The sequence below is a fragment of the Acartia tonsa genome, chromosome 3 (assembly GCF_053477335.1).
Source record: "Acartia tonsa isolate MP-2025a chromosome 3, ASM5347733v1, whole genome shotgun sequence".
Taxonomy (NCBI): Eukaryota; Metazoa; Arthropoda; class Copepoda; order Calanoida; family Acartiidae; genus Acartia; species Acartia tonsa.
Genome location: NC_137262.1, coordinates 22493925 through 22509246, shown reverse-complemented (window position 1 = coordinate 22509246; position 15322 = coordinate 22493925). Strand labels below are relative to the sequence as shown.

The 15322-nt window shown below is 33.3% G+C and overlaps 1 protein-coding gene across 2 annotated transcripts in view; it reads left to right on the top strand.

The window, feature by feature from the left end:
- Window positions 1-15322, top strand: part of LOC145313659 (uncharacterized) — a 31113-nt gene that overhangs the window by 5456 nt on the left and 10335 nt on the right. For both annotated transcript variants that reach the window (XR_013877444.1, XM_080153165.1), the window contains exons 9-15: window positions 982-1100; window positions 1255-1493; window positions 1759-1866; window positions 4658-4885; window positions 8346-8423; window positions 9555-9693; window positions 13464-13625. Coding sequence is in view for 1 of the 2 variants with exons in the window: in XM_080153165.1 (XP_080009291.1) it covers window positions 982-1100; window positions 1255-1493; window positions 1759-1866; window positions 4658-4885; window positions 8346-8423; window positions 9555-9693; window positions 13464-13625 (1073 nt within the window). In the remaining variant the exon portion in view is untranslated. The remainder of the gene's footprint in view (window positions 1-981; window positions 1101-1254; window positions 1494-1758; window positions 1867-4657; window positions 4886-8345; window positions 8424-9554; window positions 9694-13463; window positions 13626-15322) is intronic.

The window sequence follows — 15322 nt, the reverse complement described above, 5'->3', positions numbered from 1 at the left end:
AGTGAGATAGCCTATATTTAAGGTTATTACTGGATAAAAAATATTATATGGCTAATCTATGTAAATGATTATACTATATACTTTTACTGAAAAAAATCAAGGATGAAAACATCCATGAAAAACATAAAAGATAAGATTAGGAAATTGGATTTAAAAATGTATAGGTACATATATCGAAAAACTTCTCTCATTTTTAATTGAACAATTTGTAAAGAATGATAATTATGTTTATTTAAACAATATTTGAAGAAACATGATTTGATTATTGATTATTCTTTGATAAATAAATAAGAGAAAATCGTGGTTTTTATAATTGAATAGGTAATGGTATATAATTAAAAATCGTCATGAAACTTCAATTAATTTATTAAAGATAAAATTTTCGACATTTTATAAAGGGTAGGTAATAAATTAAAGAGTCACTGCACCACTGAAAATAAGATTAGAGTTTGGATTAGATTGAGAAAAAGTTTAAGGATAAAACCCTTTTTACCCTGGCATTGAAAATGCAACTTCCTGTTAAAGCTTTGTTGGGAAAGATTGAAGAAATAGTTGGATACACTATACATACATGCATATTTTTAAACTAGGTCCTCCTTTTTCATGCAAAGGTTGCCATTTTCTGTAATAGTTAATAGTATACTATTGTTTTTTTTTAAATTTATTCCATGGTACATTTTAGGATAACTTTACCATTTTAGTATATAGTAAAATAAGAAAAACTGATGTAAAGCTAAAGAGTTTAGAACCTTTTGGTCAAAGGACCAAGTTATACTATTATGTGAATGATAATATAATGGTTTAATGGTTTCTGCAAGATGAAGAAAATATTAGAGTTAAAGAATGAGAGAAACTAAGCTTTATAATACTCATCTTGCATTTTCAAATATAAAGGGATGAATTTTTATTTCAAAACTTTTATCATTTATACAATTAGGAACATAATTAAGTATCTTACTTAGCATTAAATTTTTTATTTAGGCGCATCAAATGATGGAGAAAGCAAGGGAAACCCAATGCCTGATTTGGTGCCGCGAACTAATCCAGATCCAGTGGCAATGAATGAGGCTACAGCTCAACTATACCTGGAATGTAGACAGGTAGCTTTCAAATTTTATTTATGATTCTATTTTCAGTATGAAGAAAGTTAGCACAGATAGGTAAATAAAAGATAATAGGTACCTACAAGAGAAAGTTAGGCTGAAAAAAAACATGTACCAAAAACATCTTATATAAATTTTGTTTGTTTTGCAGGCGTGTGCCCTAACTCTACCTGGCGTGTTGCTATTTACTAGTGGAGGGGAAACAGCATCAATGACAGTATCAGATGAGTCTAGCGAGGATAGCGCAGCAGCCAACAACACTGCTGACAACGAAGAATGTGCTTCCATAGTTGTGTCAATTCTGTGTAAACTTGTACGTGATCCTGGCGCGTGTGTCAGGTCCACACTGGCCTCTAGTCTTAGTCAGCTGGTCTGGATACTTGGTGCTAGGTAAAATTAAATTTTGGGACTATTTGGATATTATATACCTATATGTCATATTTTTTTTTCATAAGCAGAGATTGAGGTTAGTTTATCACAACAAATGATGCAAATCTTACAAAGTCACATACATCACTTTAGAGTTTTAAAATGGTGATTCTTTTGCTGACCTGCTTCTATAGTTACAAAGGAAATGATATTGAAATATTTATTTATTTAAAACTAAATAAAAGTTATCTGCACATATAAAGATTTATTATTTATATATTGTTAGGTTAACAAGCCTACAAGAAGAGATGGTGGTATTATTTAATGACTCTGAAGTGACTGTTCTAACTTGTATGGTCAATGCTATGGTCTTCATTATAGATGCCTTGGCAAGGTAAGCAAAATATTTCTTTATCTTAATCCAGCGTTTCGGAGCCGTTTAATTTTTGTTCATTATTGAATTTGATAAAATAAAATAAATAATATAAAATATTTTGCTTTTATTTGATTAAAGCTATAAAAAAGTAGAAGGATGTGTGTCTATTTGTTAAGTAACAATAGTTTTTCAGTTTATTATATGGAAATAGACCGTTGCCAAATTATAATATTACTTTAAATAATCATTTTTAGCTAATCTGGAGCCGGAGCCGTTTTTAACGAAAAATACGGCTCCGGCTCCACCAAAAATGTTGCTACTCCTGGCTCCGGCTCCGAAACGCTGTCTTAATCAGCTACTTTACCTCTCATACTATACTGTCTAGTCTATGTATTAATTTTAACTTTACTATATAAAGTCTGAAAGATTGACAGACAAACATGAAAACAAATATTTATCGTTTACTCTTTATTCTAAAATAATATCAGTAGCAGCTAAATTTTTTATTGTCTTTAATTATTTTTTCTAACGGTCAAGGCAGCTTGTAAGTAATACACCGAAGGACTAAAGTTACTAAGTTAGTCCATATGATTTTCGTAAAATATCAGTAAAATGTACTTTTACCACAAAAAAATTCTTTTAACTCCTAAAACGCAAAGAAGTTTTTTTTTTAAATTCTTTGAAACTTTTACAAAACATGTCTTAATTTCTAAAGTGAAATTGACCATACTCTTAAATAAGTTTGAAATGAAAAGAATTGAATAAACTATTGTGTTATTGTTTTAACAAAACAAAGAAGATACTTGAATAAAATGTGCCTATTGAAATGTCCATAACCTATATTATACATTAAAAAAACTTTTGTTTGGTGATTACGTAGACCCTATTATATCTATTTTGTAAAAGTTTACGCATTTTAGAGAGAAAATTTCCTTTCAAAAATAAGAAACTAAAGAAAACTTATTTTTCATCCACACTTTTGTAACAAATCTTTAATAAAATATTAAATATACCTATATTTTGAAATGTTTAGAAATTGTTGATTGATATATCTATTAATATAACTCAATCAAGAGTAAATGAAAGTCAAATGAAAATAATAAAATCAAATTACTAAGTATTAATACATAAATCAGATTAATAAACTAAAGTAATACTGATTCTCAGCGTGGCAGAGCCGTTTGATTTTGGTGCGGCTCCGACTCCAGCTCCGGCTCCGAATTTGGCTCCGACTCCGACCTAAAATCAAGAAAAACTCAACAATTTTTTTTAAATTGATGATAATTTTCTTTTTCAATTCATATATCTTATCATAAAAAAGAAGGTAGGTTTTATGTTTGGTATAAAAAATGAGATATTTTTTTGTAGATTGAGTAGGAAGATATTATGAGGGTAGTAAGCAGAGCACTGATTTATACCCACACAGGGTGACTCAAAAAAATGTTTCTTGATTTATTTTGGTATATTTGCTATAATATAATTTGTTATTGCGAAAAGAGGAGGGAAATCAAAATTGAATAATTTGAGTTTAAACCATTTCGGAATATAAATGGATAACAAAATTTAAAGTTTTTTTTCATACTTTCGGAGGAGGGAGGGCCGGGGTGGGGTAAGCGGGGGGTGGTTGTAGTTAAATTTGAAATATTAACTTTTTTCAAACCACCCTGTTTTCTCAATACTATACACAGTATACAGATACCTATATTTTATTAATAATACTGCATAGAATTCTTTGCTAATAATAATATACCTTCTCAATCTATTGATTTCTTGATTGCAGAGATATCTATTTATGAAACAGAAATATATAATCTGTCTGATTTCTTTGCAGAAAAATTTGTATTGAAAATGTATAGGTATTATACAATAGGTTATTTGGTACTTGCTTACATGTGGTAGACTGGAGCACCGAAACCCCCCCCCCCCGCTTAGTTTTGACAAAAATCAAAAATAAGGGGGGGGGGGGTAGTTTTTTAATGTCTGGAAAACGGCAAGGAGGAAAAAAGCTCAGCAAGGCAAAGACTTAACCCCCCCCTTAATTTTGAAGAAAATCAAAAATAAGGGGGGGGTAGTTTTTTCACTGTACAACACGCCAGAAAGTTGAGTGAGGTAAATCAAGTAAATCCAGTATACCAGTATAATTTTGCGCAAAATTAAAACCTTTTACTGGCTTCCTCCTCCTTATTTTCATTTTCTGTTCAGGGATACATCAATTACTAAAATCAGTCAATAAATAAGGAAATTATGCCCCAAAACATGAATATCCCTGTAATAAGGTTTCCCCTCTGGTATACTGGATTTACTTGATTTACCTCACTCAACTTTCTGGCGTGTTGTACAGTGAAAAAACTACCCCCCCCTTATTTTTGATTTTCTTCAAAATTAAGGGGGGGGTTAAAAACTACCCCCCCCCCCCCTTATTTTTGATTTTTGTCAAAACTAAGCGGGGGGTTAAAAAACTACCCCCCCCCCCTTATTTTGGATTTTTGTCAAAACTAAGCGGGGGGGGGGGGGGGGGGGTTTCGGTGCTCCGGTCACATGTAAGCAAGCACCGGTTATTTTGTTTGGTAAAAAATATACAATTTATTTGAAAGTCGGTTAATTCAAATACAGGAATATGTCGAGGAAAGATAAATGAAAATTTACATTATTTCTTATGTAACATAGATCAATGTACTTCATTGTGAGAGATTATTATACCTTCCTTTTATGAAAAGAATACCTAGGGTGCCTATATATGAAACCACGTAGAAAAACCTCTTTTGAAAATTTCTGTTAAGTGAACCAAAAATTTGTATTCCCCTTTTAGGTATGGAGTGTTGGAGTACGGTTGTACAAGCCAATATGGAGAAGAGCTTGGATTTGCTATTCTTCACATGGAGGAGGTTGTGAGTCAAACCAGAGACTGGAGACTTCATTCAGACTGTCTTGAAAAGATTTCCTGTCTGGCTAATTGTATCAGTAAGACAATGATTCAAGAAAATTTTGTTCCAAGGCTGATGGAAAGAGCTACAAAGTCAAGACCTTTGCCTACAAGGTAAATATATCTCTTAATCGATATGTTATTATTGGTCCTAGGACAAACGCAGGAGTCCCAAACGTCAGAGTGGACAAACGCAGGAGTGGACACTTAACCTAACCTATTTTAAACCATATTTTGGTTTTTTTTAAATGCCTTACCCCTGCGGGGGGCTCATTTGTACATTCATATCTTAACCTAACCTAACCTAACCTGTATAGAAATACCTACTTACTTAAATTAATATTTTAACACTCCTGCGTTTGTCCACTCCGACGTTTGGGACTCCTGTGTTTGTCCTTATTATTGATGTAAAGAGAAAAAAATATACTGTGATGGTTAAATTCGAATTTCGATCTGAAATTTTGCATGAGTAATCCTTGGTAGGTCTATTTTCCCTAAATCGAACAAAAAGTTGGAAAAGTAGCGGCTGGCGGCTGGCAGCTCAGCCGTTTAGCCGTTTTTTGACTATTTTCAGGACAAATTCATCATTAATTACGTAGGAATCAACTTTTAAAAACTTATTTTTAGTTTTATTCATGGTAAATGATAGCAATAACCACTTTTTAAATTTCTAGTACCAGCTGCTAAACGGCTAGAACCGGCTGAAAACGGCTGGGAGCTGCAAAGAGTAGAAATGAAGGGTAGATATGGCTTGTGACGTGTCTAGGGGTAGGTTTTTATGGCTGCTGAGCTCAAAAATACTTCCAAAAATAGTGGCCGCCCATCCATATGGCAGCTGGGTAACAGCTGCAGCTCAGCTGGGAGCGGCCAAGAGTAGAATAAGTAGATAAGGCTTGTGACGTGTCTAGGGGTAGGTTTTTATGGGTGCTGAGCTCAAAAATACTACCAAAAATAATGGCAGTCCATCCATATGGCAGCTGGGTAACAGCTGCAGCTCAGCTGGGAGCGGACAAGAGTAAAATGAGTAGAATGAGTACATAGGGCTTGTGACGTGTCTAGGGGTAGGTTTTTATGGGTGCTGAACTCAAAAAACTACCAAAAATAGTGGCGGCTCATCCATATGGCAGCTGGGTAACAGCTGCAGCTCAGCTGGGAGTGGCCAAGAGTAGAATGAGTACATAGGGCTTGTGACATGTCTAGGGTTAGGTTATTATGGGTGCTGAGCTCAAAAATGCTACCTAAAATAGTGGCAGCCCATCCATATGGCAGCTGGGTAACAGCTGCAGCTCAGCTGTAAGACCAAGAGTAGAATGAGTACATAGGGCGTGTGACGTGTCTAGAGGTAGGTTTTTATGGGTGCTGACCACAAAAATACTACCAAAAATAGTGGCGGCCAATCCATATGGCAGCTAGGTAACAGCTGTAGCTCAGCTGGGAGTGGCCAAGAGTAGAATGAGAAGATAGGGCTTGTGATGTGTCTAGGGGTAGGTTTTTATGAATGCTGAGCTCAAAATTACTACCAAAAATAGTTGTGGTCCATCCATATGGTTGCTGGGTAACAGGGGTAGGTCTGAGCTCAAAAATACTACCAAAAATAGTGGCGGCCCATCCATATTGCAGCTTGGTAACAGCTGCAGCTCAGCTGGGAGCAGCCAAGAGTAAAATGAGTACATAGGGCTTGTGATGTGTGAAGAATATCACAAAATTTATTATTTCAGTAGAATTAAACTTCTCCCAATTAACATAACTTCATTTCATGGACATATTACTAGTAACAGTTTTTTAATTTCTAGATTTCACTGAAAACTACCAATAACGTCTGAAAACAGTTATCAACAGCCAAAAGTATATGTTGTAGATATAGCATGTAACATTTCTAGGGGTAGGTTTTTAACTTTTTATGGGGGTGTTGAGCTCAAAAACACTACCAATAATAGTTGGGGCCCATCCATATGGCCGCTGGGTAACAGCTACAGCTGAGCAGCAGCCGTTACCTTGATGCCATATGGATGGGCCTTTCTATTTTTGGGGAGTATTAATAAGCTTGGCACCTATAAAAATTTACCCCACACATCACAAGCTTTGTCTTAAACTTTTACCTTTATCTGTTGGTAACTGTTCTCAGCCAATTTCAGCTGTTTAACAACTAAATCAATACTGAAATATTCAATTTTTGGTTATCCTTCAATAGTCCCAAAAAGTGCTTATAGCTTAAACAACAGCTTACTGCACAGCTGCAGCTGTTACCCAGCAACCATATGGATGGGCATCCACTATTTTTGGTGGTTTTTTTTAGAGCTTAGCACCCCTTGACACGTCACAAGCCCTATGTACCCATTTTACCCTTGGCTGCTTCCAGCTGAGCTGCAGCTGTTACCCAGCCGCCAAATGGATGTGCCGCCACTATTTTTGGTAGTATTTTTGAGCTTAGAACCCATAAAAACCTGCCCCTAAACACGTCACAAGCCCAATCTACTCTTTCTACACTTGGCCGCTCCCAGCTGAGCTGCAGCTGTTACCCAGCTGCCATATGGATGGGCCGCCACTATTTTTGGTAGTATTTTTGAGCTTAGCACCCATAAAAACCTAACCCTAGACACGTCACAAGCCCTATCTACTCATTCTACTCTTGGCCGCTTTCAGCTGAGCTGCATCTGTTACCCAGCCGCCAAATGGATGTGCCGCTACTATTTTTGGTAGTATTTTTGAGCTTAGAACCCATAAAAACTTGCCCCTAAACACGTCACAAGCCCAATCTACTCTTTCTACACTTGGCCGCTCCCAGCTGAGCTGCAGCTGTTACCCAGCTGCCATATGGATGGGCCGCCACTATTTTTGGTAGTATTTTTGAGCTTAGCACCCATAAAAACCTAACCCTAGACACGTCACAAGCCCTATCTACTCATTCTACTCTTGGCCGCTCCCAGCTGAGCTGCAGCTGTTACCCAGCTGCCATATGGATGGGCGGCCACTATTTTTGGTAGTATTTTTGAGCTCTGCAGCCATAAAAACCTACCCCTAGATACGTCACAAGCCATATCTACCCTTCATACTCTTGGCAGCTCCCAGCCGTTTTCAGCCGATTTTAGCCGTTTAGCAGCTGGTAATAGAAATTTAAAAAATGGTTATAGCTATCATTTACCATGAATTAAACCCAAAATATGTTTTTAAAAGTTGATTCCTACGTAATTAATGATGAATTTGCCCTGAAAATAGTCAAAAAACGGCTAAACGGCTGAGCTGCCAGCCGCCAGCCGTTACTTTTCCAACTTTTTGTTCGATTTAGGGAAAATAGACCTACCAAGGATTACTCATGCAAAATTTCAGATCGAAATTCGAATTCTAAGTGCCATTCAATCACTGATTACGAGATGGTTGCATTAAAACCCCCCCCCCCCCCCTTAATACACCCTTAAAAGAAAAAGTATAAGTTATCTTCTAAAAAGTTTTACAGTATTTTGTTTGATGAATGTAAATTTATCTTTATATTTTAATTTTGTGCACATGAATCAGTTTGAATGAAACAAAAAGTTGTTATTATGTTTAATAAAATGATCATATTTTTTGTTTCTAGGGTGGCTGCTGTAAGAACATTGTTGGTTATCCTTAGATTTACAATCAAGCTTGAAGATAGAGAAAAAATACTGCATAGGTAATTGCTATTCAATAAGAATCACCATTAGTTTTATTTTTTTCACCCTGCCAATATCCCAAGCACTATTCGTTGAGTAAGCTTAGGTTAAGAATTTCAAATGCATTACAGACCAACCAACATTCAATAAGGGCTATTGAATAGATTAGATACCTACCTTTTAAATTATTTTGTAAACATCTATCTACTTTTATTGTTAAACTCCAAGGTGATTGTTAGTAGCACAGCTTCTCTATAATTAGGATATGTTCATAATACGTTATTTTGCAGTCTCTCTAAACCCTCCTTCTTTAATCCAATTTGAGTTCCTACCCCACGTTTCCCCTCTCCTCTCCACTCTTTAAAGTTGAATTCAGATCCGCCCATATAACATGTGTAATTAACGCGTATACATATAAACTATGATATTTCATTCAAAAATTTTGCTTTCAACTTATATATGGGTTACTTACCATTTTTTTTACTTTTGCTATGTTTTATGTATATTTTAGTTACGCTGCTAATTTACAATATGTTCCTTGTTGTATTATAAATGCACTTGATGTACTGAGTAAACTGCAAATAAGCAAAACATCCTGTTGTAAGAATCTCTGTCCTCAAGATACGAAAACAAGTTTGTAAACTTTATAATCTAGGGGTGGAGGTCAATTTATAATTCATGGCCAATGAAGTGTCTCATTTATCTCATTTCTACTAACTTTATATTTATATTTAAATGTACATTTTTCAGTCGACAGATTTAACTATTTGATTTTGTACAAATTAAATAAATGCATTTTACCCATCTTTGAAAAATGATTGATATTTTAAACAAACAATTACAGTATTTTTCCATGGAAGTTGCAGGATTGGACGTACTTTAATTTTATTATTATTACATATGGCTTGATCAGCACTAAATCGAGAAATTGAATTTTGACGAGGTAAAATGCGTTCCTAAATTTTTTTTGTAAATTATGGCCGAAAGCGGTAAAGTTAATAAATACAGAATAGAAATCTTACCAAAAGACATACATCAAAGTTAAACCTATTGATGAATTTCGTCTTCTAGAGGTTATCCAGGTTATTAACTGAGTGATACTGATTTACAAATCCTTATTTTTTTATCAAATAATCCTTCCATTATTTTAGGATTGAAACAGATTTGAAGCTGGGACGAAGTTGTCACACTAGACAACTATTCTTAAAGCTTTGTGAGATGTCTCTGATGCTTTTTAGTAAAGCATATTTCAAGAAACATTTCTTCCACCTCTTCATATCTCTTTACAAGGTAATGTTTGCTTTTTAAAGCTAATCTTGCAATATTGAAAACAAAAGTAAATTGAATCTCGTATAGAAAAGAGACAGGATATCTTGTCTGTTTGTATGTATTATATGTCCACTAAGATCAAGTAAACGGGAACAAGAATAAACTGTCTTACCTAAATTTTATAGTTTTGACTGTTAAAAAATTTCAAGTTAAAATAGTACCTTACCAGAAACTTGGATTTACTCAGAACTAAAAGTGCAGTACAATGCCTGTGCATGGCAATACATGAGACTGTGGAATAATATTATGCCTGCAGCTCCAATATGAATTTATTTTTTATACCTTGACATGTACATAAGGGCTATAGCTCCTGAAGAAAACAAAATTTATCTGTCAATATTCCTATACAAAAGTTTTTTTTTACTTTCTATTTATCTAATAAAAGGAGGAGTCTAATGTTAGAGATATCCGTTTGCAAGGTATGACGAAATAAAATACATACCTAAATAAAAACCCTTACTTTACCGAAAGAAAAGTACTATGATTTGCCACAGTAGAAATTTTTAATGCTTTACATCTGCATTCCATATCCTTTTTAATTAAAGCTTTTACCTTGAAAGATATCTGGTGGCAATATACAATAATATTTACCATAATATCCAAGTGGGCGATTACTTCCGCATTGGTATTGCAAAGAATATTTTTATATTGTCAGACTTTATCAGAAAGCGATTTTTCTTTTGGCAGTATAATAATGGATTTATTATTATTAACTTGGATCTTACACCACATTTTCATGTTTTATAAAAAAGTGAACTCTGTAGCGAGCTTAAATAACGATCTCCCCCATCTCCTCCCTTTCTACTGGATAAACGACACGGCAAATAAATGTGAGAGGATATTGCAACCTAAATTGATGACAATTTTTCATCTGTCATAATATCCATGTATATTTTACATCCATTAGTATAATACCTACATAGTCATATAATTGTAAGATCTAAAGTCCGTAGATGATTGCACACTAGTATGGAGAAGCCATGACAATATTGCAAAATATCTAAATATGTTTTCTTTACTAATGCAATCTCTCTGATTGCAACCAACAAAACACATTAGGCTAAATTTTACATTTTTGAACACAATAATTATATTCAAATACTTAAACTGTTATATTTTTGGCCTGCTATTAAAATCAATTTAGGAATTTCTTTTTGTTCCATTTCAACCTTCTTTCTTAAGACTCATCATATAGTTATCGGAATTTTTTTATACTAAATGATTTCAGAACAGTGTACCAAAACAAACAAGGATTTCTTTTGTACTGAAAAGTATCTTTATTATCATAGAAAACTAAAATCATAAGGTTATTATTATTATGTTGAATGACAAAACTTTTGTGGACTAAATATTGCGGCACAAGGTTCATCATTGCTTTTCACACTTTTATTGGCTGGTGTTAAACTCAAAAATATACATTGTAACTTTAATAAAACCTTAATTATCTTACTTGGGGAATACAGTTTGAAACTATTTATGTAAGGGCCTATTTTAAGAACCATTTATTGACGTTTGGCATTGCATACTTGACTCCCCCTTTTTCCAATGATACCAACCACTTGGATCATATTTGCTTAACCTGCCATTTATATTATATGCGTGTGTGTGTGTTTTTAAATTGTTAAAAGGTGTTGGTAAAGAGGCAAATTTTTGTTGTAATATGCGTCATTTTGCCGTACTTTAAAATAAAGCTGATAGGAGTTCAAATTATAATTGATCATATCCATTAAAGCATAGCTCAAATAGTATCTTATTATCCTTGGGGTCATTCTAAAATTCTTAGCTATTCAATTTAGATATTAACAATTATTATCTTTCATTTACCTATTCCATTATCCCTGGTGTTTGCACACTAATTGGACTCTTTAAGATAATATGGTTTGGTGGTAGCTCTGGAGTTTGCATAAGCTATTTACAATACAACATTGCACACACCCATTATCATAACATATTATAACTTATCAGTATCATCATTTTTGCTAAGTAAGCCATGGAATTAATACGTTTACAAAATGTGTTCAAGGTTAAGCCATGGAATTAATACGTTTACAAAATGTGTTCAAGGTTAAGTAAATGAAAGAGAGAGAAAAAGATGACAACATCCAAAAAAGCGAAAATTAACCAATAAAGAGCAAGACTGTGCTTTTAATATTTATTTATAACATTAAACATCAATTTTTTATTAAGTTAATAGGCCAATTCTAACAAAATGAACGCTAACAAATCAAGATACTTAAAATGAACTTTTTGATAATGATTAATTTGTTGATAAGCCTTCAAAACTATTCTTTTTTGTTACTGAAATACATACTCAACCAAGGTTTAAAATTAACTCAACAATAAGACTCTTCGTATGAATAGACGCACAGTATGTGTAAAAAATATTTGCTTTTAGAGATAAAATAAATTTTATGGGTTCTTATTTTGATAACGGTTGCTTTCGAATATAAAAGATCTTTTGAGTTTAAGAAGTTAGTAGTTATCCTTTTTATTTTAAACAAGATTTTGCTAGATTATTTTATTTACATTCATAATTTTAAAGATTTATCTTGGCAACCTCGATCTAATAAGTTGATTAGGCAAGGCTGCCAACCCATACTTCTGAATTTGTTTCCTTATTACCAGATAAGATTGGTTTCAAGTATTGGATAATAAAGTTTTCCTTTCTGTTAGCTCCAGTAATAACTATGGTGAGTGCCAGCACCTTGATACAGACCTTCAAATTTACCACATGCAGAGATATGGCATCAGTAAAAACATTTATTTTATTATAAATAGTTCCCAATTTAAAGTTTTTATAATTGACCCAGAATGTATTTTTTCGCAGCTCATTTTAATATGTCATGCTTTATTAATATCACAATTAAAAATATTGATATTACTTAAACAGATTCAAATTTTCTGGCCTTGAATTTAGGACAGATTTACACATAATCTTTTACAAGTAAGGCCTAGTACATATCTAAACATAGATAAATTTTCTGAAAAAATTAAAGAATTCAAAGATTTTAAAAAAAAATTACTTTTTATAACATTAAATGAATTGACGAAATCAAACGACTTTTTTTCTTAAATTTACAAAACTCTTTGTATATTTAATTGTATTTTTTCTTTTAAAAAAACTGTCTAGCTGTATACCTGTTCGGAGGCGAATTTTAGAAATTTATTAGGTCAAGTAGGCTGAATAAAATGTTGTACATCAAAGAACAATAATTTTAATATTTTTCCACAACAGCTCAACCAACCTTTGTTTGTTTGTTTGTTCTCCAGGTAGTAGTGATGTTGCTCACATAAAATTTAGGCATTTTAATTTATATCGCTAGTCTTTTATTTAATTTGTGTCCAACAGGCTGACCCTATCCCAATTAATAATCAATCATTTCATAAATCATGAAAAAAAAACAATTAAAAATGCGATTCCAATCAACCATTCAACAATACAACAGTCTAAACGTCATTTTAGGAATTTTGTAATGAGATACCCATCTTTTTTAACTTATCAATTCCTACCAATTAGTCAACATGGGACTGTAAATTAAACTGGTCCTAAAAGTTTGATAAACACGTCCCTTTGTTGGCCTAAACTTTGGGGACTCTATTAAATCGTGATTGAGTTTTCACCAAACATTTTGAACAACACAATAATGTGTATAATAATTGGGAATGTACGCCAATTTATTGCCTATTTTTGTGTGCTTCTAGATCACCAAATAACAAACATATATTTTTAGGACTCCGTACCAAATGTGCGGTTACGACTGGTTACCCTGTTACCGCAGGTCCGCTCTACCCTGCAGCTGCCAGAGGACAGCCACCTCCTCACCATGATAGAGAGCACCATCAAGGAGCTGTTGCTTACAGAGACGGACAGAGATGTCCTGGCAGCTTTGCAGGTAATGATTTATTAATAACAATTACAGCATGAAATTAGACACTAAAATTAAAGAAATAACATTTTTCTGTTAAGTAACTATTACTACTTTAATTTCTTTTAAAGTTAAAGTTGTAATATTGTTTGTGAAACATACACCCTACTTTTATTCGTTGATGGGTCAATAGATAGAAATTAATTTCATCCATTGCCTCAACAGAAAGAAAATAATAATATCATTTTGACAATAAACATTAAGTCCATATAGGTAGGTAAATATTGCATTTCTCTATTTTATAAAAGGAAGTTTACTGTTAAATGTAAAAGTAGAACAATACCAAATAAAATACTTTTAAAAGTTTTCAAGTTAATATTGCAAAGTGTTAGAAAGAAAAAGTTTTCTGTACAATTTCAAATTCCCATGAAAGAAGGGATTGTTTCATTAAAAGAGTTAGATTTAAAACTATGATCTTAACTTTTTTTCTGTTATATATAATAATATAGGGTTGGCAATCCGAATCCAGGATCCGCCCAATTTTTGGCCAATTTTGGAATCCGAATCCGGAATCCGTTTTTTAATAGCGGATTCAAGTTCTTAATTGGTAGGCTAAAATTAGCGTCTTGAGTTTTTTCTTTTAACTACCCCTTTTTGATGCAAAGATTATCATCATATTATAAATAATATCTTTTAAAATCTGGTTCGATTATCGGAAGTGAATTATAGATCCCCCATTTTTTGGACGGATTCTTGTAAGAATCTGAATCCGGTCCAAATTTTTGACGAATTGCCATCCCTAGTTATATATTGAAATTCACCATGAAATATGAAATCCTTAGGTAGATAAGTTTTAAGTAGTTTTAAAATATGAGTTCAGGAAGCAAAATATTTGACTAAAAAAAGGGGAGGCGGATGTGCCACTTTTTGAAACCAAAAGTAAAACGTGCATGATCTCAGCCCATAAAAGAGTTATAACTCTAAATTTCGGCACAGCAGTTGTTTTTAAGGAGAACAATATGGAACTGTGAAGAAACGGCGGCGGAACCGCCACTCCCGCCGAAAACCGCCGTTTCCTGCCGATTTTTTTTACGCCAAATTAGACAGTTCTCAATCATCTGAGATAAATTTTTTTTCTCATAAAAATTTCCCTTATTTTTTCACGTGACACTTGTAATATTTCAAACAAATCAATATTAAAAAAAATTGCAAAAGTGTCGAGTGAAAATATAAGCGAAATTTTTATGAAAAAAAGTTTATCTCAGATGATTGAAAATTGTCTATTATGGCGAAAAAAGGCAAAAACAAATTTGGCTGGAAACGGCGGTTTTCGGCGGGAGCGGTGGTTCCGCCGCCGTTTCTTCACAGTTCCATATTGTTCACCACAAAAGCAACTGCTGTGCAGAATTTTAGAGCTGTAACTATTTTATTGGCTGAGATCATGCACGTTTTATTTTTGGTTTCAAAAAGTGGCACATCCTCCTCCCCACTTTCTTATGTTCGAGAAAAAAAAGTAAAAAAATTTTCTTAACTATTTCACAATGCAAAGCAGCTGAAAAGTTTAATGCTCTTAAATGAAAGATATCTTTCAAGTTCCAAGAAACCCTTGTTGTCAAATATAATAAACTACTTATATTTGATAAGAGATGATATGAAACAAAGATATTGAAAAATGGAGCATCAAATTAGAGTTGTCTACTTCGCCCAGGGCCGAGTAACAAACA